The sequence below is a fragment of the Microtus oregoni genome, unplaced genomic scaffold, assembly GCF_018167655.1.
Source record: "Microtus oregoni isolate MIOR12 unplaced genomic scaffold, Mior012 000002F_ref0000024, whole genome shotgun sequence".
NCBI lineage: Eukaryota > Metazoa > Chordata > Mammalia > Rodentia > Cricetidae > Microtus > Microtus oregoni.
Window position 1 is genome coordinate 63,739,880 of NW_024543061.1, and position 27,621 is coordinate 63,767,500.

Here is a 27,621-nt window from a genome sequence, read left to right on the forward strand (position 1 = left end):
AAAACAATACAATGAATCAATGAGACAAAGAGTTGGTTCTTCAAGAAAATCAACAAAATAGACAAACCTTTATCCAAACTAACCAAAAGGCAGAGAGAGAAAACCCAAATTAACAAAATCCGAAATGAAAAAAAGGGACATAACAACACACACAAAGAAATACAGAGAATCATCAGGTCATAGTTTGAAAACCTGTAATCCACAAAAATTGGAAAACTTAAAGAAAATGGACAACTTTCTGGATAAGTATCGCTTACCAAAATTAAATCAAGACCAGATAAGCAAATTAAACAGATCTATAACTGAATAAATAGAAATAGTCATCAAAAGTCTAGCAACCAAAAAAAAAAAAAAAGCCCAGGATCAGAGGGTTTCAGCTCAGAATTCTACAAGATTTTCAGAGAAGAACTAATACCAATACTCCTCAAATTATTTCACACAATAGAAACAGAAGGAACATTGCCAAAATCTTTTTATGAGGCTACAATTACCCTGATACCCAAATCACAGAAAGACATTACAAAAAGAGAATTACAGTCCAATCTCACTCACGAACATTGATGCAAAAATAAAATACTGGCAAATCGCATTCAAGAACACATCTGAACTATCATCCACTATGACTGAGTTGCCTTCATCTCAGAGATGCAGGGATGGTTCAACATATGAAAATCTGTCAACGTAATCCAACATATAAACAAACTGAAAAATAAAAACCATATGATCATCTCATTAGATGCCAAAAAAGCTTTTGACAAAATATAATATCCCTTAATGATAAAGGTCTTGGAGAGAGCAGGATACATACCTAAACATAATAAAGGCAACATACAGCAAGCCAACAGCCAACATTAAAGTAAATGGAAAGAAATTTCCAGTGATCCTACTGAAATCAGGAACAAGACAAGGTTGTCCACTCTCTCCATATCTTTTCAGTTATAGTTCTTGAGGTCTTAGCTAGGGCAATAAGACACCAAGAGGAGGTCAAGGGGATACAAATCAGAAAAAAAAAAGAAGTCAAACTCTCACTATTTGCTGATGATATGACAGTTTACATAAGCGACCACAAAAATTCTACCAAGGAACTTCTACAACTCATAAGCACTTTCAGTAATGTAGCAGGATACAAGATTAACTCAAAAAAATCAGTAACTCTCCTGTACTCAGATGATAAAAGGACTGAGAAAGAAATCAGAGAAGCATCACCCTTCACAATAGCCACAAATAGCATAAAATATCTTGGAGTAACTCTAGCTAAACAAGTGGAAGACTTGTATGACATGAACTTTAAATCTTTGAAGAAAGAAATTGAAGAAGACACCAGAGAGTGGAAAGATCTCTCATGTTCTTGGGTAGGTAGAATTAACATAGTAAAAATGGCAATCTTACTAAAAGCAATCTATGGATTCAATACAATGCCTATCAAAATCCTAGCAAAATTCTTCACAGACCTCTTAAGAATGGTACTCAACTTCATATGAAAAAGCAAAAAAACCCAGGATAGTCAAACCATCCTGTACAATAAAAGAACTTCTGGAGGCATCACAATCCCTGACTTCAAACTCTACTACAAAGCCATAGTACTGAAAACAGCCTGTTATTGGCATAAAAACAGACAGGAGGGAAAATGTAACCAAATCGAAGACCCGGGTATTAATCCACACACCTTCAGACACCTGATTTTTGACAAAGGAGAAAAACGTATCATATGGAAAAAAAGAAAGCATATTTAACAAATTGTGCTGGCATAACTGGATATCAACATGTAAAGGAATGAAAATAGACCCATATCTATCACCACGCACAAAACTCAAGTCCAAATCGATCAAAGACCTCAGCATAAATCTAGACACACTGAACCTTATAGAAGAGAAAGTGGGAAGTACACTTGAACACATTTGCACAGGAGACCACTTCCTAAATATAACCCCAGCAGCATAGACATTGAGAGAAACAATTAATAAATGGGACCTCTTGAAACTGAAACGCTTCTGTAAAGCAAAGGACGTGGTCAATAAGACAAAATGACAGCCTACAGAATGGAAAAAGATCTTTACTAACCCCACATCAGGCAGAGGTCTGATCTCAAAAATATACAAAGAACTCAAGAAATTGGTCATCAAAAGAACACATAATCCAATAAAATAATAGGGAGCAGACCTAAACAGAGAACTCTCAACAGAGGAATCTAAAATGGCTGAAAGACACTTAAGGAAATGTTCAATATTTTTAGTAATCAGAGAAATGCCAATAAACTCTAAGATTCCATCTTACACCTGTAAGAATGGCCAAGATCAAAAACCCTGATGGCAACTTATGCTGGAGAGGTTGTGGAGTAAAGGGAACACTCCTGCATTGCTGGTGGGAATACAAGCTGGAACAGCCCCTTTGGATGTTAGTGTGGTGATTTCTCAGAAAATTAGGAAACAACCTTCCTCAAGACCCAGCAATGCCACTTTTGGGTATATATCCAAAGGATACTCGATCATGTCATAAATACATGTGTGCAACTATGTTCAAAGCAGCATTGTTTGTCATATCCAGAACTGGAAACAACCTAAATGCCCCTCTACCAAAGAATGGATAAGGAAAATGTGGTACATTTACACAATGGAGTACTACACAGCAGAAATAAATAATGACATCTTGAATTTTCCAGGACAATGGATGAAGCTAGAAAATATCATTTTGAGGGAGGTAACCCAGAAAGACAATTATCACATGTACTCACTCATAAGTGGTTTTTAAACATAAAGCAAAGAAAAACAGCCCACAAATAACAATCCCTGAGAACCTAGACAACAATGGGGACCCTAAGAGAGACATACATAGATCTAATCTACATATGAAGTAGGAAAAGACAAGATCTCCTGAGTAAATTCTTAGCATGGGGACCTTGGGGGAGGGTTGAAGCAAAAGAGAGTGATAGGGAGGGGAGCAGAGAAATATGTAGAGTTCAATAAAAATAATTATAATAAAAAGAACTGGCTGAGAAAAATATACTGCTTGCCAGCACTTTGTTAATCTATGACAAGTTTTTAGACATGAATTACAGTTCCTGGGTAATAATTTGTTTTAACTGTAATATGTAAAATGTTTAGTCATACAAAGGTAATGGGGAACATGCTGCTTTTCATTGTAATCATTCACTTGAAGAAAAATTGAATATAACCACATTGCCATTTTTATTTTGCTTGAAAGATTTTTTGGGAGCATAAAAGCTAAAAAGAGAAAAATAAAGGAGGTAGAAGGAAAATATCAGGGAAGATGTAGAAGGAAAACAACAGGGTAAAGTAACAGAACAAAGAAAGAGCATATTAGGAGAAGCAGAAAGAAAAATAAAATAAAGAATGAAGTTTTGACCCCTCAGATAGTCTCCTGGCGAGGGGCGGTTTCACAGATTCCACACCTCCTCCTCAGTACCTGATCTGCTAAAGTTCCCTGGGCAGTGAGGTACGACTTTAACATTCTGATTGCATAAAGTCAACAGCCACGAAGTTATTGGAAATGAAGAAGGTGTGTAGGAGTTTCTTTTGGTTGGAACATGATGATTTCAGTTTGTTTCTATATACCTAAACCTCGGATGCATAGATTTAGTTGGGTTCATATAACATATTTTAGGAAAGGGTATTCATTTTAGAGGACCTTTGCAGCAGCTAACAAAAACAGACTGAAAAACAAAACAACTACTCCTGCCCCCAACAACCCAGAAAAATTAATATTATCAAGGAAGAGGAATTTGGAGGCGAGAGAGAAATAGAGAACTGAGTGATTGTTCCATTGTAGGAGAGGTGGGTATAGAACGGAACAGGTGGCAAAGTGCGCAGGGAACAGCAGCAAGCAGGGCCAGGCAAAATTGAGGAAGCCATCATCTCCCAACAGTTAGCAGGAAAAGAACCAGCAGGTTTGGGTAGTATGCCAAGTCTCATCAAAGATGACTGATACATGGACAGGAGGAGCCGTTCACATCCATTTCAAGAACACTTGGGTAAATTAGCAGAAGTGAAAGCCAGCACCTAGTGATTCAAGGAACTAGTGGAGATGAGGAAGAGAAAAAAGAGAAATTCAATTTCTAGAGAAAAGGTGAGTTAGTTTTAAGTTAGTTAGGGACACCATGAAAGTATGGGGACACTGAGAAGTCAGAGCTTGCTGGGGTCGAGGGAAAGGAAAGGAAAGAACAAAAGCAATGCCCATCTGATCAGTGTCGGGCTCTTTTATAACTTCCATGCTCACTTCTCCCTCCCCGTTCCTGGGCTAGCACATATTTCATCAAGTTTATCACCTAAGATGTTGTCTTTAGTGTGTCTTCCATTAAATGCTGGAGAGTCCCCAGGGTCATGGATCTGTCCCTTCCAGCTCTTCCTGGAGATATTTGTGGTCATAAAATCACTAGGAGTGGGATTATATTAGTTGTTGGGTGATGGATTGTGTGTGTGTGTGTGTGTGTGTGTGTGTGTGTGTGGTAGGGTCTCATATATCCCAGGTCAACCATGAACTAACTAACAAACCAACTTGTATAGTTAAGGATGACCTGACACTTCTGATCTTCCTCATCCTAGTTCCCAAGTACTAGGGCCAGAGCCACCACACCCTATGGTGATGGAGAATCTTTTCTAGGCAGCCTCTAACTGCTCAGGTAGTTGAACATTAGTAGACTTGGTTTCTGCAAAGAATGTAAGAAGGTAAAATAAAATTGAGTCTTAGTACTATCAGGAAAATGAATGGTTTTTATTCTGTTTTTCATCTTTGTTTACAAAATATTTTCAGCTTCTTGAAGAAAAAGCAATCATAAAAGAACTGAATTTTTACAGGATTGGAGTGTACAAAACAGCATTCTCTTGAAAGGTAAAACTTAGCATTCCTCAAGTCATCATTTCTAACAAGATTCTTGGGTAGCCATGGGCACTGTGGGGACACAACATCACACCACATGCTCAGTACCAGCTATCTGGGGAGTCCTTTTCAGAGGTTTCCAGTCAGGCAGGATTGGGCTGTGTGGACCCCTAGTGTCAATGAAGAAGAGTTTCAGGGAGGGGAAGCCAATGCCAGCATAAATAGGTGTTAACTAGAAACAGAAAGGAGCTTCAGAAAGTATAAAGCAGATCTGATGGTGTGAATGTGAGCATCTCCAGGGAGTCATCTCCAGTGTGTGTTTAAGAGTTTACTTTTTAATTAAAACACACATATATGCCTGTGCCTGTGTGTGGGTTCGTGTATGTGAGTGTAGTGCCTGCTGAGTGCAGAAGAGAGTGTCGGATCCCTGGAGCTGGAGTTATACATGGTTGTGAGCCTTAGGTTGTGAGTGAGAGGAACTGAACTCCAGTCCTCTGCGAGAGCAGTGCACACTCTTAACCACTGAGCCTTTTCTGTAGTCCCTCAAGTGTTTTCACTGTGTGTGTGTGTACCGACCATAATTTACTCAATATTTTTGTTTTTGTTGTGTTTGTCAAGACAGGGTTTCACTGTGTAACAATCTTGGCTGTCCTGGAAGACACTGTAGACCAGGCTGGCCTCGAACTCACAGATATCCTCCTGTACCTCTGTCTCCCAGGTACTGGGATTAAATCCTGTGTCACCTCTGCCTGGCATTATATAAAGCATGTTTTCAATCCCAATTGGCAGATGTGTTCAGGTGATTTCCATTGGTCAATAAAATGAGAATGAATCTGATTCTCTAAATACAGGAGGCCACTATGTGTTCCTCTTACGAGGAGCTGTTATTTTCTATGACCCGGCTCCAAAATGATAAATGTGGAAAAAGCTCAACAGAATTATTGTGACCCATGGCCAGACTCTTGGGATATATACAAATGAGGAATATTTGTTGTTGTAAGTTATTTGAATATTGTGCATGGCTTCTTCTAGTGTATATGAGATATGATAACTTTAGAAATATATTTTGCTGAGAGAGAAACCTCTGAGTATCTGTGACTGGAATAAAGTGGTATGTAGGAATATTTATCACCATGGAAATACTCAATAGGTTTAACAATTACACAGGACTGTATATACTCCATCATATCTGGTTTTCTTTCTTGAAGTACTCAGGAAGTTACTAAATAAAGAATGGTGTGGGAAGGGGAAGGTCTGTGGAAGGGTCAGGCATGGGGCAGCAATGGTCTCTTTGAGGGTGTGAAAATCCAAGCTGGGTGACCGTGCAGAGCACTGACTTGAAAACAGAACTGGAGCCCAGGCATTGAGGGGAATGCCAGCATGCTGGAGAGAAAATGTCTGGATTCAGGAGTGAGTCTGTAAGCAGCAGCCTGGTGTGAGACGTCAGAGCCTGAGAGGTGAGGAGGGCAGTTCTGCTATAGAATTGTCACTTGGAGGGAGTCTGTGCTCAAGCATAGTGAGGAAAGTAGCAACTCATATGTCCCAACCTATGGGGAGTCAGAACGCCAAATAGGTGTGTGTGGGGGGGTACTGATGGTGGAACTGAGCATTTGAAAGGGTGAGGAGGGCACCCCTGCAGAGTGTGGAGGGTGCCTGCATGTGGTGAGGAGGGCACCTGTGCACGGTGAGGAGGGCATGCAGGCATTGGTGTTAGCTCCATTGTGGGTTGGGATTCAGAGCCATAGAGGTTGAAAGGAGCTTCCTTGCACAAGGCAGACCAGGTGTGGGTAAAGAGCATCTCTATGGTGGACATCAATGTAGGACTTTAGTGTCTAGTATGGTAAGGAGAGAATACTTGCCTGGTTGGGGATATCCAGGGATTGGGTCTTTGTGGTCAGATAGGCCAAGGACAGTGTCTGTGCAGAAGGCAGAACTGGTATGGGTTTCAGAGACTGGCAAGGTAAGGGTGCTGTCTACCTGGGGTATAGCTCTGTGTGGCCCCTCAATACCTTCCAGAGTGATGGGGGCTTCTGCCTATAGAGGTGACTTTGGCAGATTGCTAAAGCCTCAGGGGAAAGTGGAGACGCCTCAGGGATTAGCACCAGGAGTCAGAGGACAAGCCTGGTGAAGGAGGCTTTCCTTAGCCATGCGGTGAGAACTTCAGTAAGGTGTCTGGTCCTGAAAGGGAACATCCAGCTAAAGGAGGAAGGCATTGGTGCAGGGGACATAGGCCATAGTCTCGACCTGAGGCTGGAGCCCATCCTGGAGAGGCAGGCGTAGTGGAGGATGTGGGAGGGCAATGGGCAGGATCCTAGAGAGTAGCACTTGAGAGCCAGCAATCTAGATAATGTACATAGTTTTTTTTTTCAGCCACAGGTCTATGTTAGAAATGCAGAAATTTGGGAAATAAAATGAAACCTGTGGCATCACATTAAAATGGGGGTAATAGTTTTTGGTATGTTTGGATACAAACTGGAGAGAAAACCTAGAAATACACACACACACACACACACACACACACACACACACACACACACAGAGGCTTACGCACCTGCTGTTTGCTTGCTGTGTGTGAACACGGGAGTAGCTAGAGGAAATCCCAAGAAGGGGAGTGTTTGGAAGAGATGAAGGCCGCGCATGTGGGTCTGAGCTAGAGGTTTTCTACAGGAGGAACTCAAGTGATCCCAATTTTAGCAGCTAGTTTGTTTCCTCTCCCATGTATTGTGATCCACTAATTCTCACAACTCATTAATTGTCCCAACAGAGCAGGGCAGGGAGCCAGACAAGAGAGGCACCAGGAGAGAGACAGCTTCCTCCCACAGCTGCTACACAGAGCTCTTTCAGGATGTGGCCAGTGGCACGGTGAGTGGACCGGCTCATGCAGTGAGTTATGAATTCACGTACTCAGGTGCAGCTTCAGAAGCAACCGGACTGAGCCTTGCCTTCCCGCTGCTGGAGGCAGCTGAAGGGGAAGTGGGAGCCCACACAATGGTGAGGAGACCAAAAAATGTGGTAACAGAATTTGCCTGTTCCGTCAAAATGGATGTCTTTGTGTCTTCAGCGTTTGCTCACGTTGTCTGGTTTCGTCCGAAACCATTTTTTGCTTATAGACGGGCATGAATTTATGTTTGCTGCAGAGCGTTTTAGGACAGAGTTCTCTGAGGGCATGGTTCCTCTTCTCCCCTCCTTCCTTTTTCTTTCCTTCCCCCTTTGAGTTCCCACTTTATAGATTTGCATAGTAGCTGAGTAGGCTTGAACGCTGCAATTCTTATTATCTTGTTTTAAGATGTCGCGTCTCTGCGTGTGTGGCCCAAGTGATTTTGTGTTGGGGTTTCTCATCCACACGTGATATATCCCAGCGGGAAATCCCTCTTCTCTTACACAATTGTGTAATACGACAACTTATCACCGTGTTCGGTTCTCACATACCACGAGTTTTTGGGAGGAGACGAGGTGTGTTACCTGAGGGAGGCAGGTCTTTTCTTGATATGGCTTCAGAAATCACATATGCAGAAGTGAGATTCAAGAATGAATCCAACTCCTCAGGCCCCTACTCAGATTCTGCTACAGGTAAAAAATATTCTGGACTTAATGTAGGGGGGAAGATGAAGGAAGGGTGATGTTGGTTGCTGATTCTCTGAGTGCTCTTGACTGGGATTTGACTGGAGTCGCAGTGGGTTGAAATGTTTGCAGAGTGACTTTAAGGACGGGAGAGCTGTCTAGTGGGAAAGAAAAGTTCTCTTGGCATTTGTTTTGCTCTTTCTGCTTACAGAAATTATTCCTTGCATCTTGCTGCCTTTCCAGCTATATAAAAATGAACAGAAAACGAAATAATACTTTTCAATATTGAGCGCTCCCCTCTGTGCTTGACAGAATGTTGCAACTTTATGAAAACTGTTTCTGTGTTTGGAGCTTTTTTTTTTTAAGGAACTTTTTCTTTTATACTGTGGATCAAAGCAGAGCTTCTCCCTCAGTAGGCAAGTGCTCTGCCACTAAACTGTACCTTCATCTAGCAACTGTTTTCCAGCCACAAGACTGGACTAACAGACTAACCTTATGCTAAAGCAGTGGAATACAATTAGAGATAGTTAGCTCTTGTTGTACATGTGTCTTTAACGTTTGGGCAGTCTGGAAGTTATCTGACTACCTAGTGCGGCAACCACAGCAAAGAACACCAAGAAAACATGATGATATGAAAATGCGCTTATGCTGGGTGGTGGTGGCACACACTTTTAATCCCAGCACTCGGGAGGTCAGCAGATCTCTGTGAGTTTGAGGCCAGCAAGGTCTACAGAAGAGTTCCAAGACAGCTTGGGCTGTTACCCAGAGAAACCTTGTCTTAAAGAAAATGTACTTATGATACTGTGTAAAAGAGAAATGGCAGGCCAGACGGCAGTATTTATGTTGTGCGACAGCACAGTGTGTGTGCATCCTTTCACATTTGCTGAAAGGACCAGTGCGGTGTAATTCCAGCACTCCTGTGGCAGAGGCAGGAGGATCACTGAGGATTTGAGGCCAGCCTGGACTACATATGAGTTCCAGACTAGCCTGGTCTACATAGTGGAAGCCTAGCTCATTACACCTCCAACCACCACTCCCAAAAAACCCCATCAAAGTGTTTTTGTGAGTATATTTGTATGTATATATACATACATATATATTCAAATTATTTTTCAGATCTCAAAATACTAATATTGGTTATTTCAATATTGTGTGTGTTTATTCTTTGTAATGTTTTTATAGTGGACATTATTTTTCTATTAATTAAATATCCACATGTTAGTAATTGTGAGATGTGGAGAAGAAGGGAGATGAGGAGGGAGGATGGAACTTATTACTCATGAAATGATTGTGGTTCTCTTTCCAGCTCCCAAAGCGAAGCCCACCCCGCATCTAAGTAAGCCTGGTTTTCCTTCGCTGCTTTTTACATCACTGATGGCACTTTTCCTGCTCTTGGCCATCTCATTCTTAGTTGCTTTTATCTGTAAGTATCCCAAGCGAACCACTGGGCGACGTCTGCCTTAGGTGACGGGAGGTTCCACTGTAGCCCTTGACATTTAACAGAATACGAAGAAGAGATATTCTCTGAGGAAAAAAATAATTCAAGGGATTGAATTGTGACTTTTACTTTGCCCTTGGATTTAGCTATTGCCTTGGGATAAAAGTATTCTTTCTCACTAGGGAAACTGAAGTGTATTTATGAGTGTATGTGGGGTTATGGAGTGAACTTTGTGGAGTGCTGTCTCTGTTAGACTGGGAGATCAAATCTGTATTTTCTCATTGGCATTGAGAAGTCGAAGTCAAGCTGTGTGTGCAGACAAGCTGTGTGTGCAGACAAGCTGTGTGTGCAGACAAGATGTGTGTGTAGATGAGCTGTGTGTGTAGACAAGCTGTGTGTGCAGACAAGCTGTGTGTGCAGACAAGCTGTGTGTGTAGACAGACAAGCTGTGTGTGCAGACAGACAAGCTGTGTGCAGACAGACAAGCTGTGTGTGCAGACAGACAAGCTGTGTGCAGACAGACAAGCTGTGTGTGCAGACAAGCTGTGTGTGCAGACAAGCTGTGTGTGCAGACAAGCTGTGTGTGCAGACAGACAAGCTGTGTGTGCAGACAGACAAGCTGTGTGTGCAGACAAGATGTGTGTGCAGACAAGCTGTGTGTGTAAACAGACAAGCTGTGTGTGCAGACAAGATGTGTGTGCAGACAAGCTGTGTGTGCAGACAGACAAGCTGTGTGTGTAGACAAGCTGTGTGTGTAGATGAGCTGTGTGTGTAGACAAGCTGTGTGTGTAGACAAGCTGTGTGTGTAGACAAGCTGTGTGTGCAGACGAGCTGTGTGTGCAGACAGACAAGCTGTGTGTGTAGACAAGCTGTGTGTGTAAACAGACAAGCTGTGTGTGCAGACAAGCTGTGTGTGTAGACAAGCTGTGTGTGTAGATGAGCTGTGTGTGTAGACAAGCTGTGTGTGCAGACAGACAAGCTGTGTGTGCAGACAGACAAGCTGTGTGTGCAGACAAGATGTGTGTGCAGACAAGCTGTGTGTGTAAACAGACAAGCTGTGTGTGCAGACAAGATGTGTGTGCAGACAAGCTGTGTGTGCAGACAGACAAGCTGTGTGTGTAGACAAGCTGTGTGTGTAGATGAGCTGTGTGTGTAGACAAGCTGTGTGTGTAGACAAGCTGTGTGTGTAGACAAGCTGTGTGTGCAGACGAGCTGTGTGTGCAGACAGACAAGCTGTGTGTGTAGACAAGCTGTGTGTGTAAACAGACAAGCTGTGTGTGCAGACAAGCTGTGTGTGTAGACAAGCTGTGTGTGTAGATGAGCTGTGTGTGTAGACAAGCTGTGTGTGCAGACGAGCTGTGTGTGCAGACAGACAAGCTGTGTGTGTAGACAAGCTGTGTGTGTAGATGAGCTGTGTGTGTAGACAAGCTGTGTGTGCAGACAAGCTGTGTGTGTAAACAGATAAGCTGTGTGTGCAGACAGACAAGCTGTGTGTGCAGACAAGCTGTGTGTGCAGACAAGCTGTGTGTGTAAACAGACAAGCTGTGTGTGCAGACAAGCTGTGTGTGTAGATGAGCTGTGTGTGTAGACAAGCTGTGTGTGTAGACAAGCTGTGTGTGCAGACAAGCTGTGTGTGTAAACAGATAAGCTGTGTGTGCAGACAAGCTGTGTGTGTAGATGAGCTGTGTGTGTAGACAAGCTGTGTGTGCAGACAAGCTGTGTGTGCAGACAAGCTGTGTGTGTAAACAGACAAGCTGTGTGTGCAGACAGACAAGCTGTGTGTGCAGACGAGCTGTGTGTGCAGACAAGCTGTGTGTGCAGACAGACAAGCTGTGTGTGCAGACAAGATGTGTGTGTAGATGAGCTGTGTGTGCAGACAAGCTGTGTGTGCAGACAAGCTGTGTGTGTAAACAGACAAGCTGTGTGTGCAGACGAGCTGTGTGTGTAGACAAGATGTGTGTGTGTGTAGACAAGCTGTATGTGACGAGGTCTCCTTCATCTTGGCATGAGCTTGTCGACAAGAAGGAGCTAGGAAGTAATTAACCAAGAAATGTCTTCAGCTAATTCCTAATTGCTTCTGTCCTGCCCAGGATGAGTAAAATCTACACAAGCCAACTGAGCAAATGGGTGAATTTCTGCTCATCAAAGACTAGAGACGCTCTGAAAAGTTTAAATGCATGCAAGCTAGTATATTTAGGATGTTTCACTCACTCGTTCATCAGTCAGTATCAAGTAGTAGCCGTTTACTGTGTGTCACACAGCGAGAACCTGGACTCTGTTCCCCAGAATCAGTGGCAGTCAGGTGCAGCCACACCTTCGTACCAGCTACTCAGGATGTTGAGATAGGAGGACAGCAAGTGCGGGGCCAGTTGGGACCACGTAAAAACTCTGTGTCGGAAAAAAATAATGAAGAAAAACTGGGCTAGTGTCTGCAGCACTGTCCAGGAAGTCTTGTGGAGACAGATTTCCTAGAAGAGGCGACATCTAGAGCTGTATATCAAGAATGTCACAGTATTGTGTGAGACAGAAACCTGAATAGCTGAAGCACACAGTGCTAAGAAATGACATTTCCCTAGGTAGACAAAGCAGGATCAGAGCATATGCGGTGTTCCTTTATGAAAGACGTAGTTTTTAGTCCTAATAATATATTTTTTATTAAGTATGTTTTTTTGCTAAATAAATTGGCATAAAATTAATGAGCTAAGATGACTTGTTTATCTTATGCTTCTACAGTATGGCAATTTAGGTGGATCTCCACTGAGTGGCTCTTCTGTTCCTAGCTGAACGTAGGCATGCATATGTGGTCAGTTACGGGTCCAGGCACCTTTATACGATTCCTTAGGATAGCCTGGGCTGGTTTACATAGCAGATTGCAGACTTCTAAGATTGAAGGTGACCATGAGCCAGGCCTCTCAAAAATTTTAATGTGTAGTCTGGAGAAATAGCTCAGTGGTTAAGAGCACTGGCTGCTCTTCCAGAGGTCCTGAGTTCAATTCCCAGCAACCACATGGTGGCTCACATTCATCTGTAATGAGATCTGGTCCCTCCTCTTCTGGCTGCAGGTAGACAGAACATATATATAATAAATGAAAAAATCTTTAAAAATAACTTACAAGTAGATCAGAGTGGACTTTGCACATTCTCTTGGCTAAAGAAAGTCTGTGTGAGGCAGCTCACACACAAGACTTTACCTTTTTTTACATTTCCTTTCTTTCTTTCTTTCTTTCTTTCTTTCTTTCTTTCTTTCTTTCTTCACCAGGAAAATTTCAAAATCATGTTGCAATGGTGTGTGGATACAGAAGTTAAAAGTTGTGTTTGTTTTTTTTTGCAAAGCCTCATAGTCATGGAGAACCATTGCAGCATTCCAAATATAGAAGCAATGCAGCTAAATTTAGATTATCGATGGCACTGTTGCAGAAATCTGAAAACGGAGCCATTAGAACAAAGAGAGAAATGGGAAGGGCAGTTTGTGACCTGATAATGCACTAAGTGTCTGAAGGACATGAGAGGAGGTGGCATGAATGGTAAAGGGCACAGGACCAAGGAAATAGGTTCTTGGTGAATATCGAGATCCAGGGATTAAGAGGTCCAAGAAGTGCAGTGTGACTTCGATATTCTGATTATGTGAACTCTGCAACAGCAACCATGAAGTCATTCAAAGAGGTAGACAGTAAATGATAAGTTACAGGTTTAAGTTGGTAGGTGCTGATATGAGTTTGGAGCATATTGCGTCAAACCCAATATGTTTGTGTTTAGTGAGCACAGAGTCCTGCACACATAGGTAGCAAGCAAGACCATAGCAATACATGACATCACTTAGGAAGATTCTGCATGAGGAAGAGGCACAATAACAAGACTGTAAGAAGTGTGACATTTTATAGGGGTGGATGGAGGGAGGAGAGATTATAGGAGACAAGAAGTGATGGCAAAAATGGTGAGCCAAAACCAGGACAGAGCAATGGCGTAAGAGCTGAGAAGGAAGAGAAATGATGTCAAGTCCAATAGCAAGATGGCTGATAAGTGACCTGGGATATTACTGAGGATTCATTTCAAACTTGTTGTTAGTGAAATGGAGAAGGCAAATGTGGTGGGGTGAGGAGGATGAGGACACAGGAAGGAAAGTGAAGAAAATTAGCTCTAGAGAAGCCAGTCAGCTTCAAACCAGGAGAGAGCGAGAGTGTGTGCACAGAGGAGTGAGTCTGTCGAGGTGAAGGGGGTTTAAGGAGGAAAACATGGATGCATTGATACATGCTGGGTTATTCTTTATTTCAGATTCTAAAATACCTAGAGCTACCCAGAATTAGCCAATCCCCTTTCCTCCCAAAGCCAAGGCAGTTTATATCCTTAAATATTAGTATCTATGTCCGCTTCCCCTCCCCTGAGAGTTTGCATTTTCATCTTACATTAATCACTGAAGGGTATAACTCACTCTCTTCAGAGCCATGACAACAGGCCTGTCCTGCCTATTAAATCACTGGTCTTTCTATGAATTCTGGAAGTACCTGTGATTTCAAAATAGGAGGCTGAGGACTCCATTGACAGTGGGATTATGGGGATTGTAGTCAAGCCCTGTCTATTTAGGTAATCAGAACTTAATACCAGTAAATAGAAAGTAGAGAGCCACAGTTCTTTCATGAAACTGAATCATTTTGTTTCTGTTTGTTTGTTTGCTTTACAGTTTATTTTCAAAAGTACTCTCAACTTCTTGAAGAAAAAAAAGCTATAAAAGATCTAATTCACACAGAATTGAGCTGCAAGAATAACCGTTCACTTATAGAAGGTAAGAATTTAATGTGCCTAAGAGTTTGGTTGCTGGCTATAGAGTGTAATGGTTCCATATAGGTCTTTCTTTTCTTTTCTTTTCTTTTCTTTTCTTTCCTTCCTTCCTTCCTTCCTTTCTTCTTTCTTTCCTTCTCTCTTTCCTTCTCTCTTTCTTTCTCTCTCTCTTTCTTTCTTTCTTTCTCTCTCTCTCTCTCTTTCTTTCTTTCTTTTTATTCTTCTCTCATCCATTACATCACAGCTGCCATTCTCCTTCTCTCCACTCCTCTCAGTTCTCTTCTCCGCCTCCCCTGCCCCCCAGATCCACTCTTCTTCCATTTCACTCCAAAAAGTAGCAGGTCTCTCAGGGATCTCAACTGAACTGGCATAACAAGTAAGACTAGGTACATACCCTCATATCAAGGCTGTCCAACGCAAGCCAGTAGGATGAAAAGATTCCCAAGAACAGCAAAAGAATCAGAGACACCCCTTTTCCACTGTTAGAAGTCCCACAAGAACACCAAGCTACACAACCATAACGTGTATGCAGTTTGGTATCCTCAACCTCTCTGGCTCCTACAAACCCTCCTCTCCTTTTCTGCAGTGTTCCTCAAGCTCTGTCTAAAGTTTGGCTGCAGGTCTCTGCATCTGCTCCCATCAGTTGCTGGATGAAGCCTCTTGGATGACAATTGGACTAGTCGCCAATCTATGAGCATAGCAGAATAGCATTAGGAATGATTTCATTGACTTTTGCTTATTTTTGTATTATTTTTATGTTTGGTTCTATCTTAGGTCTCTGAGCCATTAAGTTTCAGGTTCCTGACCATCCAGGCAGTGTTGGACATGGGCTTCCTTTTGTGTTTTGGGTCTCAAGTTGGACCAGTCATTGGTTGGTCACTTCTACAAGTTCTGTCATACTTAAGATATGTAGAATAGTGCATGAATTCTTTGCCTCCTTCTTATATTTCTCTTTGCTTTAGTTTCTCCCCTTTGTGACCCCCCTCTCCTTTAAGAGATAGGCTGAAGCTTTTTACAGCCACAACTGCAGTTCTGGGCCATAAGAAAAGCTGACAAGTTATTACTCCACAAGACTCTTATTGTATCTACAAAGAATGCTTTGTGATCCTGAGAAATAGCCTGGTGACCTCTCTAGTGCCAAAGAATTGCTGTTGTATGTGCATATAAATTGTAGATTTTTGAACGTCAAGGAATAACAATAAAGGACATGACCAGAATAGCACGTGTGAGAATTTATTCCCTACCTCTCAGATACAAAACCCTTAAGCCAAGTTTTACTTGGCTATGGACCTCTTCCTTGAACCTTGAAAATAGCCTTGAAGAGGTGGACTCTCAAGTTACTATTAAATTTACTTGGACTTGAGTTTTGTGCAGGGTTATAGATATGGATATATTTGCATTCTTCCACAGGCAGACATTCAGTTATATCAGCATCATTTGTTGAAGATGTCTTTTCTTTCATCATATATTTCTGGCTTATTTATTTAAAAAAATCAGATATCCATAAGTGTGTTGATTTATGTCTGGGTCTTTCTCTGAATTTCATTGATCAATGTGTCTGTTTTTATGCCAATACCATGCAGTTTTTTTTATTACTATAGCTCCGTAGTACACCTTGAAGTAAGGGATGGTGATACCTCTAAAAGTTCTTTTATTGTACAGGATTGTTTTAGATATACTGGGTTTTTTTTTGTTTTTCCATATGAGATTGAGAATTGTCCCTCCAAGATTTGTAAAGAATTGTTTTGGAACTTTGATGGGGATTGTGTTGAATCTGTATATTTCTTTTGGTAAGTTGGCTATTTTTACTATGTTAATCCTACTGATCCATTAGCATGGGAGACTTTTTCATTTTCTGATATCTTCTTCAAGTTCTTTCTTCAAAGACTTGAAGTTTTTGTCATACAAGTCTTTCACTTGCTTAGCTAGAGTTACCCCAAAATATTTTATATTATTCTTTGGCTATTGTGAAAAGTGTTGTTGACCTGATTTCTTTCTTAGCCTGTTTGTCATTTCTAGGAGTGCTATTGATTTTATTGAAGGTATTTATCAACCATAGAAGTTACCTGGTAGAATTTTTGGGGTCACTTATGTATACCATCATATCTGCACATAATGATACTTTGACTTCTTTCTAATTTGTATCTCTCCAATCTTCTTTAGTTGTCTTATTTCTGTAGCTAAAACTTCAAGTACTTTATTGAATAGATATGGAGAGAGTGCACAGCCTTGTTTTGTTCCTGATTTTAGATGGATTGCTTTGAGTTTCTCTCCATTTAATTTGATGTTAGCTATAGGCTTGCTGTAAATTGCGTTTATTATGTTTTAGGTATATTTCTTGTATCCCTAAACACTCTAAGGCTTTTAACATGAAAGGATGTTGGATTTTGTCAAAGGCTTTTTCAGTATCTGATGAGATAATCATGTGGGCTTTTTTTTCAGTTTGTTTATATGGTGGATAATACTGATTGATTTTCATATCTTGAATGATCCCTGCATCTCTGGGATGAAGCTGACTTGACCACAGTGGATGATGTTTTTGATGAGTTCTTGGATGCGGGTTGGGAGTATTTCATTGAGTATTTTTGCATCAATGTTCATGAGGGAAATTGGTCTGTAATTACCTTTCTTTGTTAAATCTTTGTGTGGTTTGGGTATCAAGGAATTTGTGGTCTCATATAAAGAATTTGGCAATGTTCCTTATGTTTCTGCTTTGTGAAATAATTGGAGGAGTATTGGCATTAGCTCTTTGAAAGTTTGGTAGAATTCCATGCTAAAACTGTCTGGTCCTGGGCTTTTTTTAGTCAGGAGACTTTTAATGACTGCTTCTACTTTCTTAAGGGTTATAGGTCATTTAAATTGTTTATCAAACTTTTATTTAACTTTGGTAAGTGGTATCTATAGAGAAAATTATCCATTTATTTTTGATTTTTCAGTTTTGTGAAGTATAGATTTTTAAAGTATAACCTAAGGATTCTTTGGGTTTCCTCAGTGTCTTTCTTATGTCCACCTTTTTTTTTTGTTTCTGATTTTGTTAACTTGGATATTCTCTCTCCATCTTTTAGTTAGTCTGGGTAAGGGTTTGTCTATCTTGTTAATTTTCTCAAAGAAGTGACTCTTTGTTTTGTTCTCTTTGTTTCTATTTTGATGATTTCAGCCCCTGGATTGATTATTTCCTGCCATCTCCTCCTCTTGTGTGTATTTGTTTCTTTTTATTCTAGAGCTTTCATGTGTGCTGTTAAGTTGCTGGCATGAGAGCTCTCCATTTTCTTTTTGTAGACATATGTAGTGCTATGAAATTTCCTCTTGGCAGCACTTTCATTGTGTCCCTTAGACTTGTGCATGCTGTGCATTCATTATCATCGAATTCTAGGAAGTCTTCTATTTATTTCCCGTGTTTTCATAGGTATAGTTAACTTCGTTGGGTTAAATTTCCTTTCTAGTGTCTTCTGTAGGGCTGGAATTGTGGATAGATATTGTTTGAATTTGACTTCATCATGAAATATCTTGTTTTCTCCATCTATGGTGATTGAGTTTTGCTAGGTATGGTATTCTGGGCTGACATTAATAGTCTCTTAGAGCATGCAGTGCATCTGTTCTGGCCCTTCTGGTTTTTAGAGTCTCCCTTGTGAAAACAGGTGTAATTCTGATAGATCTGCCTTTATATGTGGCTTGCTCTTTTTCCCTTGCAGCTTTTAGTATTCTTTCTTGTTCTGTATGTTTAGTGTTTTCATTATTATGTGGTGAGGGGACTTTCTTTTCTGGTTCAATATATTTGGTGTTCCATATGCTTCTGTACCTTTATAGGCAACTCCCTTTTAAAAAAAAAGATCTATTTATTGTGTATACAGTGCTCTGCCTGCATGTATGACTGCAGAGCAGAAGAGGGCACCAGATCTCATTATGGATAATTGAGAGTCACCATGTGGTTGCTGGAAATTGAACTCAGGAACTCTGGAACATCAGACAGTGCTCTTAACCATCTTCTCCAGCCCAAGAACTCCTTCTTTAGATTAAGAAAATTTTCTTCTATTGTTTTTGTTTCTCCTGGTTTCTCTGTCACCTCCATTATAAACACTGCATTTAAAAAAGATTACTCAATCAATTTTTTCAATTATGAAATAGAAAAACACGTTATTACAGATATAAAGAGCTATACTTACAACATGTTTGATGACGAACAAGTGGCCCTGATGTTAGTGCAGATGGATGGAGCCCGGGGTACCCTAGCACCCCAGTGGGGGCGCTTCTTGTTGCATCTGAGGAAATGGGATGTCCCAGCACCTATGTGGTCTCAGCACACAGTAGCTTTTAAATGACTTCATGATAATCTCACTCACATTTCCTTTCTCCCCATAGACAAAGTCTGGAGCTGTTGCCCAAAGGACTGGAAGCCATTTAGTTCCCACTGCTACTTCATTTCCACTGACTCAGCATCTTGGAGCAAGAGTGAGGAGAAGTGCTCCAGCATGGGTGCTCATCTGATGGTGGTCCGCAGCCGGGAAGAACAGGTGCATGCTGGGAGCAAGTGGGGCCTGGGCCCAGCCTGCTGTCTGCCCTTTTTACTAAGAGGGAGTTTTGTTGACATGGGTGTTGGTGCTGTGGCAGAAGGCTTTCCATCAGGTAGCCGGAAAGGCTGCTTCAGCCTTGGCATTCTACACCTTGTTCCTGCTTCAGTGAACTAAACAACCCACGGGAACCATGGCAACAGAAATGCAGTGCCTGAGGGTGGAGGGAAGGATGGAATGTTTCTGATTGAAAGACCAGTTTGTGATTTCACACTCTAAGGCCTCCTGTAGTACCAGCTGCCTAACAGAGGAGGGCGCAGGGCTGACTAGGGAAAGGGGATCCAATCAGGAGAGTCAGAGCCAACCATCAGAAATGAAATATCTGGAGTTATGAATGGAGAATGATTAAATCTGTAAAATCCTCTCATGCACAACCTTCAAGAACAGTGTTGAGGAAGAAAAGAGGGGAGTGAGTCTGAGACGAGAATTTATTATGACCACGGACAGAGATCGTTTCCATTGTCTATAAAATCAGGTCTATGAGTGATGATGACTTTGTGTCCTGGTCAGCCGGGGAAGATAGCACTCCCAGGGGTGGGGGCTCTTCCAGTCCTTGATCCTCTTTGTCTTCTCATCCCCGTGTGACCAGAAAAATGTCAGTCGAACTATCACAGTGTACCTCTGAAATGTACAGTTACTGTGTATTAATACAAAATTTGAAAACTATTTAAGAGCCTAGAAAGATGAACTAGGATTTGTTTATTATGTATTTGCATATGTGCATCTAAAATAATTTTTAAGAGATCTTAACAGATCTATAACAGAAAAAGAAGCACTCAATCCAGGCTGAATGCTATGTCTTTCTTTCCTCTTAGGATTTCATCACTAAGATCCTGATACGTGATGCTTCGTATTTTATCGGGCTTTCAGATCCAGGTCATCGTCAGTGGCAATGGGTTGATCAGACGCCATACAATAAAAGTGCCACGTGAGTCCAGAGTTACCCAGGGGAGTCCTGGGTCCTGTGCCATGAGAAGGCTTTAGGGTGTTCCAGCTGTTGATTATAAAACCAAAACAGCTCAGTCCTGGTGTGGGTGCTGGGGATGGAGTTACTTTTATCCCTGTTTACTCATCTCAGGAGTCCTGTGAGTCACGTGTTGTTGACACTCCCAAGAGAGATGAGGAATTGAGTTAGAAGAGTGTAGAATGATAAGTACCCAGGGTGCCCAACCAGGTGCTTACAGATAGGGGGGGTTTATTGTGCTTTCAGTCACTCATCTATATTTGAAAAAGTCAGATCTATATTTATCTTTATTTGTGTGTGTATATATGTGTCTCCCTGTGAGTGTGTACCAGGTGTATGTGGGTGCTCATGGAGCCCATAAGAGCATGTTGGGTTCACTGCAGCTGGGGTCACAGGTGGTATGACTGTACCAATATGAGTGTTGGGAACAAAACTCTCACATGTTACTCTCACGTGTTCTGGAAAAACGGTAAACGTTCTTAATGTCTGAGCCATCTCTTCAACTTTCATTTATATCTTTATGAAGCACAATTAATAAAAACTCAGAGAGAGAAATTGGGGTTCAACCTGAAGATCCAAAAAGCAAAGCAGCCAGTCACTGGCTCTTATCTCAACCTCAATCTGAAATGGCGATCCTGCCTCCAGGAATCTCAGAATGAGACTGTGACTGAGAGCTGTCTCCTCCCATTTTATAATCCTCTCTAGTTCTGGGATTAAAGGCGTGCACCACTACCACCTGGATTTTATGGCAAACTAGTGTGGCTACTGGGATTAAAGGTGTGTGTCATCACTGCCTGGTCTGTAAGGCTGACCAGTGTGGCTCTTTTGCCTTGATCCTCAGGCAAGCTTTATTTATTAAAATAAAAATAAAATGCCACTACATCTTTATAATAAAATTTAATGTCAAGATCATAACTGATTATTTCTCATAATTCAAAAACCTTCAATCTGATATTTTTATGTGCCATATTTACGTAATTATTTAAAAACTCCAATATCTTAGTATGCTCCCATATTCTATCAGATGTCTGTTGTGAGGAATAGGTAGTGATGTTGTCATTCTCAGTTTTCAGAGAAGAAAAGTAGGAATCTAGGATTTTAAACTACTTATTCTGCTTGACAGAAATAAGTAAATTTTCTAGATATTTTAACTAGCTCTCCAGTCTCTAAAATAAGAGTGTTGTAAAATTAAAAATATTAAAATATGAGAAAAAGAAGAGACCTTCTCAATATATAAATAAGCACATGGATTGACAGTCCCCGGGTACCAAGACCTAGGGATAAAGTAGCCCATGGGATGTGTGCTGGGAGAACAGTTAAGTAGCAAGCTAAGAGAATGTTGAATGTGGTGGGCCCTGTTTTTCAGGGAAAGGTCAGATATGGGTGGTGGAGAACGGTTGATTTGTTCACTCTAGAATCTGATTTCCACAGATTCCAACCTCATCCCCAGGCTTGCTTACTTTTGCTTTCTCTTTCCCAGCGATACTGTGGAAACACCTAAAGCTCTTTCCTCCCTTGCAGGTTCTGGCACCCAGGTGAGCCCAACAATAACCACGAACAATGTGTTATCTTAAGTCATCCTTATAAAGATTCTAGCTGGGGCTGGAATGACATCCCTTGCAGTGTTAAGCAGAGGTCAGTTTGTCAGATGAAGAAAATATACTTGTGAAAAAGCAGTCTCCATGGACATGGGGCTGCATTTTTATCCACCATTACACAGGCACCTGGAAAGTTTCTCTTGTGGAAAAGGTGTTCACAGAATTTCATTAGGCAGCAAGTGATTGTTTATTCGTGTATACTTGTCTATTTATCCACCTACTCCCTCATAAATGACCTTTTATTTAGAATTTTCAATGAACCAGATCACTATACATTGATTCTTTTGTCCACACCATTTATTCTCACAATTGTATGATATGTTCTCTCCATTTATCTGTTTTTTTTCTCTGATTTAATCTGCCTTTGGCTTCGTTGACATGTACTTGAGAAATAAAATTCTATATATTTAAATTATAATGTCTGGATTACATATATATATATATATTTATATATATATATAGTGAAATAATTAAACAAAGCAGGTTAACACCATCCATTTCTTAACATAGTTGCTATTGTGTGTATGTGTGTGTGTGTGTGTGTGTGTGTGTTAGGAACATTTAAGAACTTTCTAAGAAAGTTCAGATACACAGGATGGTACTAATTGTCATCACTATACTGTATATCAGACCCTCAGATTTTATTTGGCAGTTTATGTCTTTTCCTCAACATTTCTGAGATCCCGATATCCGACCCCTTACCACCCAGATTCTTCTCTCTAATTCCTGTGGTTTACATTTTCAGACATCGTCTGTAAGTACTGTCATACACTGACCCATCTTTGATTGTTTCCTGTAGATGAACACCCTCCACAGTCATCCACTGTTACACATCAGTGGATGTTCATTTTATGGTGGACTAGTATCTAATACACACCGATAGGTATTAAAAATTTACTATCCATTCACCTACTGACATACAAGTTGTTTGCAAGTTTTCACTTTTGTGAGCAATACTGCAAAGAACATAAACATGGACATATTTAGGTGAAGGTATTCTTATGTTTCAGTCTATGTATCCCAAAATGAGATGGCTACAACGTGTGTAATTCCATAGCCAGTGTTTGGAGGTCCTTCTGTGCTGGTTTATGTAATGGTTGTACCAGTTCAGTTTCCTGGCAATAGTTCATAAGATTTACCTTAAATATTTTGTGTTTTAGCATTCTTAGACATGGATTTTTTCTATTTCTATGGAACTGAAAAGGACTTTTCTATGATTACCACTTATCCATCCAGTGTACAAAGCTCATTTATGAAGTCTAATGTGTGTGTGAGCTATGTATGTATTACGTAGAGATTTTAGGGTTTTCTCTGTAGATGATCATAGTATCATTAAAGAGAGATAGTTACACTTCCATTCCATGTGTGGGAATGTGAACAGTATAGACAAAAAATGTCTGCTGTTGCTTTCTCCCACTGGATGGTCACTGTCTGAAGACTACTCCCCTGTAAACACCGCTCCTGTGAGAGTAGCTAAACCTGCCTCCATGTTCAGCTGTATGTAATAAACACTCTGAACTTCTGGGGTGTTGCAGCTTCCCATCAGCGAGCCCAACTCACCTGATCCCAGCTTCTCTGCATCCGTGTCTTTGTCCTGCCTTCAGTGTCTGTCCTTTCTTCATTCTCTCATCTCCCCCAGCTCTGAAACCCAAGCCATGCATGATGCAGCACATTGCAAACTGGAACCTTCTGAATTCTTTTCCTTGGCTGCTTTTCCCTGTCAGGTCTTCCAGTGAATAGGAGTGGTGGGAGAGGGCATCGTTGTTCCTGATGCTAAAGGAGCGATTCCAACTTTTCGGTGTTGAATGCGGTGCCGGCTGTGAATTTTGTCATTAATGCATAGTTCCTTTTATGGTGACTTGTGTTTCAGTTAGTTGTGTTGTCATCAAGTATCTTACAGATCGTCTCCCTGTGTAATTGTTCTATCTCATGAGTTGCAAAAAGCACCAGCCCTAGACACCCACACGCAGGAATTTCTGTTTTGTGTGTTGCTCAATTGATGTTTGAGGACAATCCTGGGTTATAATTTAATCTTAGATAAATAAAGAATGAGAAAATAAGACCCAACTTGTAATGTAACTTTGGTGCTGCTTAAAAAAAAACATGAACTTACATACTTACTATAAATATGAGAAATATCAAATATACTTTATTTGCTGTTTCATGAAAACCACACTAAATTGCCTTTCAGCAAGTGAAAGGTTGCATCTTTTGACACAAGAAATCTTGACTAAATTGTCATAGAAAAGAATACTGTATTCAATGGCTTCCTTCTTCAAACATCTCCCGTAGCAGCATAATAATGACAAAAGGAAACAGGCAAGTCTTGCTCAGCCCCGAGCCAGTGGGGCACGGGTTTCTCGGTGTTCACATAACCAGTTACATAAGTCCACGTGTAAAACAGAACTTCCGTGGCTCCTGAGGTGGTGTTTCCATCTTTGTGGGGAGCTGGACATTAATAATCTAGCCAAATCTTCTGCTCAGAAAAGGAAAGCAGGGGTAGCGTTCAATAAGCTGGACCTGCTGCTTTTAGAAAGGTCATATTCACTTCACCATGAGCCAACTTTACTTAAACCCAACAAAAATATTCAGCTAGCCCTTCACCATCATTTATGAATAAAATCATGGGGCAAGTTAAAAGCCACAAGATGACTGGTTCACAGTAAGTAGGCAATGGATATCAGTCACCAGTAGCCTCTTTGGCATGAGCCATCAAATCTCCCTCTTCTGCCTTCTTAATCCCAGTCAAATATCAGCTTTGTTCCAGAAAAGTCTTCCATCAGTGTACTCCCCCAGAAGACATCTTTGTGCCTGTTGACATTTGTGTAAGAGAACCCAGTGACCTGACCTGATGATTCAGTCCAGCCTTGTGCTACCTCTCTTTCCTAAGGATAGCATACTGCTAAACAAAAACCTTGTCTTTCTCAACAAAACCCATATCTATTTATTATTTTATTTTTGGTTTCGAGAAAAAGTTTTACTATGTAGGTAGCCCTGGCTGGCCTCAAACTCACAGAGATCCACCTGCCTCTGCCTCCCAGGTGCTAGGATTAAAGCTGTGCACCATTTTCAATCTGCTTTTCTTTAACACTGAACATGACCCACGGGAAGCTGGGCTGCCTTTATAGTCCATTGATGTTGATAATCATTCCCACTGTACCCATTTTGTTGAGAGTCTTTAAAATTATGTATGTGCACTAAGTTTTTCAGATACATTTGATAATTTATTGAATTTGCCAAGATTTCTTTTCTTTTTCATCCAGTTAATGTGGTTCATTGTGTTGACTGTTTTTCATATGCAATGCATTTGTGTCTGTTATTGATAAATACAATCTGATCGTGGTGTGATCCTTTTAATTTCTGCTAAACTCACTTGCTAGGTTTTGTTTGTTTGTTTTGTTTGGTCTGCAGCAAGGCGACCTGTCAGCCTGAATTATGTCTTCTTCTTCTTCTTCTTCTTCTTCTTCTTCTTCTTCTTCTTCTTCTTCTTCTTCTTCTTCTTCCTTCTTCTTCTTCTTCTTCCTTCTTCTTCTTGTTTGCTTGTTTTTCGAGACAAGGTTTCTCTGTAGCTTTTGGTGCCTGGAACTAGCTCTTGTAGACCAGGCTGACCTCGAACTCACAGAGATCTGCCTTCCTCTGCCTCCTGAGTGCTGGGATTAAAGGCGCGTGCCACCTCTGCCCGGCAAACTATGTCTTCTTATAACAGGTTTTTGTCTCACTTTGGTATTTGTGCCATATAAGGCTTATCAAATGACTTTGAAAATGTGTCATTTCCTTAATGTTTTTGCTTTATTTATTTACTATTTGTCATTTATTTGTTTATTTATGGGTTATTGAGCTTCTTTACTAAGCATTAGAAGAGAAAAGGTATTTCTTAGGAGTACAGAGAAGTAAAGGTTGGAATTGCACCGTGAGAAGGGCTCTGCCTTCCAGCCTGGTCCCCTCTATTAGGAAAGCAGCCTCAATCTAAGATATTTATGTTGAGTACAGCTTACTCCTTTCTAGAAGATAGAACTTGTGCCTCAATGTCCTCGAGTTGGAAAAACTATTCCTAAAGTTTCCAAGCCTGAAAATGAGTGATACTAGTTCTCTTGAAAACATTTGTTTTAATTTATCCATGAGACCATGTTTTAAGGCTTCCTGTTTTAATAGTTATTTGTTTAATAGTTATATTGCATGAATTATAATTGTTCTTAATAATAAAAACTCAGAGTCAGCTGTTAGTGGGTGAAAGCTGAAGGATCAGAGATGCCGAGCAGCCAGCCACTAGAGTTCTTACCTCTACCAATGCTCAGAAGGGGGTGATCTTTTTTTTTTTTGATTTTTCGAGACAGGGTTTCTCCGTAGCTTTTGGTTCCTGTCCTGGAACTAGCTCTTGTAGACCAGGCTGGCCTCGAACTCACAGAGATCCGCCTGCCTCTGCCTCCCGAATGCTGGGATTAAAGGCGTGCGCCACCATCGCCCGGCAGAAGGGGGTGATCTTGACCTCAGACTGCATCCTCAGACTGACTGTTTGAGACTGCTGCCTCAGACTGCACTAAGTTCCTGTCTCCTTCCACCTTATATTCCTCTCTCCACCCAGCCATATTACCCCTGACTCCACCTCCCTAATGCTGGGATTAAAGGCATGGGATCCCAAGTGCTGGGGTCACCTTTGTGTGAGCTCTTTTTTTTTTTTTTAGACTGGATCAATTTTGTGTAGCCCAGGATGGGCTTGAACTAACAGAGATCCCTCTGCCTCTCTCTCCTGACTCCTGGGATTAAAAGCATGTGCCACCACTGCCTGACCTGTAGAGACTTAGCTCTGCACTCTGATCTTCAGGAAATCTTTATTTGTTAAAACACAAGCAAAATATCACCACATTAATGAATTCAAACTCTTTACTCATTGACTTGTTCAGAGTTTCTACCTATTCATGATTCAGTCTTGAATTCTTCCTTCCTTCCTTCCTTCCTTCTTTCCTTCCTTCCTTCCTTCCTTCCTTCGTTCCTTCCTTCCTTCCTTCCGTCCTTTCTTCCCCCTCCTTTCCTCCCTCCCTTCCCTTTCTTTCTTTCTTTCTTTCTTTCTTTCTTTCTTTCTTTCTTTCCTTCTTTCATAGCATCTCATGTGATCCAAACTGGTCTTGAACATATAACATAGCCAAGGATAACTTTAAACTCCTGAGCCTCTTGTACATCTTCCACCTGCTGGAATTACAGGTATGTCTGGTATCATCCCAAATTAGGTTATATATGTACATTTTTAATAAATTATCATTTTGTTGATAGATAATTATTCACACTATTTCCTTATGATTTTTGTGTTTTATTATATCTATTATAATATGACTTTTGTTTATAGTTTTAAAAGTTAACTCTTCTCTTTTCTCAATTATTTAATTAAAACTTTCAGCCCTTTCCTCATGTTTCCAGGTAGACTGACTTTTTGCTACCCCATAGGCTTGCCTGGCTTCTCTGGGACTTCCCTCCCCTATGCTGCCCCAGGAAACAATAGATGGCAAGAGATAATAAAAATCAGGGCTGAAATTCATGAAATAGAAATGAAAAAAATTAGAGAATCAATGATGTTAAGAGCTGTCTCTTTGGAAAGATTAATAAGGTTGACAAATCTTTAGCCAAACTGAGTGTGCATGTGAGGAGATCCAAATTTACAAAATTAGACATTAGAATAGACACTGGAGACTTTCAGAACGTCAATAAACTATTAAATCCAAGAGAAATAAATAATTCTAGATGCTTATGATCTACCAAAGTTAGATCAGAATCAAGTAAACAATTTAAGCAATCTCATGACAACTGACGAGATAGAAGCAGCAATTAAAAACATCCCAATTTTAAAAAGTGCAAGCACCATTAACCAACTCTCTAGGGCAAAGAAAGTTA

General features: G+C 40.8%; 1 protein-coding gene across 2 annotated transcripts; it reads left to right on the forward strand.

Moving 5' to 3' along the window:
* The first annotated feature begins 8,278 nt into the window (after positions 1-8,278).
* Positions 8,279-22,058, forward strand: LOC121440442 (C-type lectin domain family 4 member A-like). Of its 2 annotated transcripts, XM_041641197.1 has the most exons (6): positions 8,279-8,403; positions 9,701-9,817; positions 14,511-14,612; positions 18,968-19,119; positions 19,992-20,104; positions 21,662-22,058. In XM_041641197.1, exons 1-6 carry the CDS (start codon positions 8,322-8,324, stop codon positions 21,807-21,809), a joined length of 714 nt encoding a protein of 237 aa, XP_041497131.1. In that variant the 5' UTR covers positions 8,279-8,321; the 3' UTR covers positions 21,810-22,058. The 2 variants fall into 2 exon arrangements, with proteins under 2 accessions (XP_041497131.1, XP_041497141.1); XM_041641207.1 differs by lacking the exon at positions 14,511-14,612.
* The last annotated feature ends 5,563 nt before the right edge of the window (positions 22,059-27,621 follow it).